The 2,942-nt window shown below is 36.7% G+C and overlaps 1 protein-coding gene across 1 annotated transcript; it reads left to right on the forward strand.

The window, feature by feature from the left end:
• Positions 1 to 921: 921 nt before the first annotated feature.
• Positions 922 to 1,833, forward strand: LOC128989536 (uncharacterized). Its single transcript, XM_054411433.1, has one exon. It carries the CDS (start codon positions 922 to 924, stop codon positions 1,831 to 1,833), a length of 912 nt encoding a protein of 303 aa, XP_054267408.1.
• The last annotated feature ends 1,109 nt before the right edge of the window (positions 1,834 to 2,942 follow it).

Here is a 2,942-nt window from a genome sequence, read left to right on the forward strand (position 1 = left end):
TTTTTAATATTTACGTGCAAGAGAGAAGTCAAGCTGCATACTTATAGCTTGGAATAAATATTCTTTAACTATGTGTAATTATTTCATACTTACCCCTTAAACTCATGTTGCTCTCATTTAACCTTCTGCATATTCCACGTTCGATTAGATTTTCTAATCACCCCTTCAAAAAGTACAAAATAAAAACTTGAAAAATATTCAAAATTTGTTGTGAAATACTTACACTGAACCTTCATTATTAGCGTAAATTCAGTACGATAATACATACAAAGTTTACGACACCACATGGATATCTCCCAATTAACAACTATCACAAAATCACCTGAATCGAAACGCCACTTTATTGCCCCGCATTTGCAGAGTTTCAGGTTTAGTGTCAATCGCGTTGTCCAGCGCCAGACGTATAAAACTGCCCCCCTTCCGTCGTACCCCTGCCCCCCTTCCGTCGTACCCCTGCCCCCCTTTAATTCATGCCCTCCCTCCCCAGTGGACGATGGTCTATGAAACCAAGTGACCACTCGACCGAGTAGTTATCTGGGCTTACCAGAACTCTATTTCCTCTATACGCAATAAACAGTCTTCGACTATATATGTTATATATGCTGTGTTGGTTTAACCTATAGTCAATGGTTAAACTTACTGGTTTTAAATTGCCAGCTGTGGTCAATGTTAATATTGTATGCTTACTAATAATTAAAACACATGTTATTAATTTAAAGGAGAGATTGTAAACAAAAGAGTTGAGTTTTATGTTGATTTATATTGAAGATGGTAGTAAAATGGTTCAAATAAATTATTGTCACTACTTTCACTAAGTACTCACATTTTTTTGTCAGTCTATTCGTAACATTGTGGCGTCCAACGTGTTGGCATTGGTGGAAGTAAGTTATTTGTTGGAAAAGTATAGATTTTATTTGAACCATGGAAGCCTTGTTAAAAAGAAGGAAGGCATTGAGAACAACATTTAGTAGATCAGTATCGAAGTTCAATGAAGTTTGTCAAGAAGAATTAGATGAAGCTAATGCTCTTTATGACGTATTAGAACAAAGATACAATGAGTTGGAAGAAATTGATAAAGAAGTATTGAATCTAATGCTTGTAGAACGACCTGATGAAGAAATTGAAGCTGAACTAGCAAAACAGGATGAATACAAGAAGGCTTATGGATTAATTAAATACAAGTTGCGAGTAAGTAACAGATTAGAAGATGAAGCTCGTTCTCTCGGCGATTCTGTAAGTAACAACAGCACTTTAGTACCTAAGCACAACACAGTAAGACTTCCAAAAGTAGAATTGATCAAATTTGGTGGAGATCCGAAGGACTGGCTACATTTCTGGAGTCTTTTTCAAACAATAGATAGGGAACCGACCCTAAATGCTGCAGAAAAGTTCCAATACTTGTTACAAAGTATGATTCCTAGGTCTAGAGCATATGAAGTAGTAAAGAGTTTTCCACCAACAGCAGATAATTATCCTAAGGCTCTAGAGGAACTTAAAGGTAGATTTGGGCGGGACGGACTTCTAGTACAAGTATATGTTAGGGAGCTGCTAGCTTTGGTACTGAAAAACACAGAACATAGTTTGTCTCTGATGCAGTTTTACGACAAATTAGAATGTCAACTACGAGCCTTGGAAAGCTTAGAGGTAACAACAGATAAATGTGCTTGTGTTTTGTTGCCTTTAGTAGAGTCCTGCTTACCAGATGATCTTCTTAGAGCTTGGCAGAGATGCAGTTTGTCTTCAGATGGAGAAAATAAAGAATCATCAGAAACAGAAGAGCAGACATTGAAGAGATTGCGGCAGTTCATCAAATCAGAAGTTGAAGGTGAATAAAGAATTGTTTTGGCTAAGACTGGTTACGGTACGAGTAAGAGGGTAAGCCCTAGAAGTAATATTGATAAAACATCAAACAATATTCCTTCAGCATCTTGCTTGACTAACAAGTCAAAAGAGTTAAATTGTATATTCTGTTCAGAAGCTCACAAAAGTGCAGATTGCCTGCAGGCCAAGAAAATGGATTTTAGTAAAAAGAGACAAATTGTTTTGGATAAAAAAGCTTGTTTTACATGTCTATTTCAGGGACATACATCTAAATTCTGTAGAAGGCCTTTAAAATGTAGTATTTGTTACCGCAAACACCCTACTTTGATGTGTAATAAGGATCAAGGATTGCAAGAACAATCAAAAAAGTGCACCGGTAATGAGGTCAAAGATCTATCTAACTTAGGACAACAAACAAAATCACAGATTTATCTGCAGACATTGAGGGTCAATCTGATCCATGAAGGTTTGATTCGTCCTGTTAGAGCCTTAATTGATACAGGTTCGATGAGATCTTATATTCTTGAGTCCACAGCATCTGAAATTGGTATGTATCCCGAGGGACAAGAGAGTTTAACACATTCACTTTTTGGAGGTGTTAAGACGGATGTTGTTTCACATAACACGTTTAAAATCATTCTTGCCAATAGGAATAATGACTATAAGTGTAGGTTCAAGGTTTTAGATCAACCTCTTATAAGTGAAAATATCCCTAGTATTAGGAGAGGTCCAGAACTTAAGGAAATAGAAGCTGCTAACATTGTTCTTTCGGATGTGGCTGAATCAGATGCAAAAATTGAAGTATTAATTGGTGCAGATGTTGCTGGTAAGTTGTTCACAGGTAACAAAGTTCAGCTGAATAGTGGACTTGTAGCAATGGAAACCTTTCTAGGCTGGACATTAATGGGTCGCTTATCTAGTGTTGTGGAAACTGATAACAGTAAGACAGAATGCAATACATCATGTGTTAGTATGTTTTCTTTTAGTGATCCTTCTGAGGATATTTCGATGTTCTGGAAATTAGAGACACTTGGTATTACTGATCCCGTTGAACAAGAGTCAAAAGAAGAGTCGCACGAGATGACACCAGAACATTTTAAGAATACGGTGAAGAGTGATAA

The sequence above is a fragment of the Macrosteles quadrilineatus genome, unplaced genomic scaffold (assembly GCF_028750875.1).
Source record: "Macrosteles quadrilineatus isolate MER2022 unplaced genomic scaffold, UCM_ALF_1.0 Scaffold_3__2_contigs__length_128488019, whole genome shotgun sequence".
In the NCBI taxonomy this organism is placed as follows: Eukaryota; Metazoa; Arthropoda; class Insecta; order Hemiptera; family Cicadellidae; genus Macrosteles; species Macrosteles quadrilineatus.

Coding starts and splice junctions, on each gene's coding strand:
- LOC128989536 (XM_054411433.1), top strand. CDS start 922: ATGGAAGCCTTGTTAAAAAGAAGGAAGGCATTGAGAACAACATTTAGT.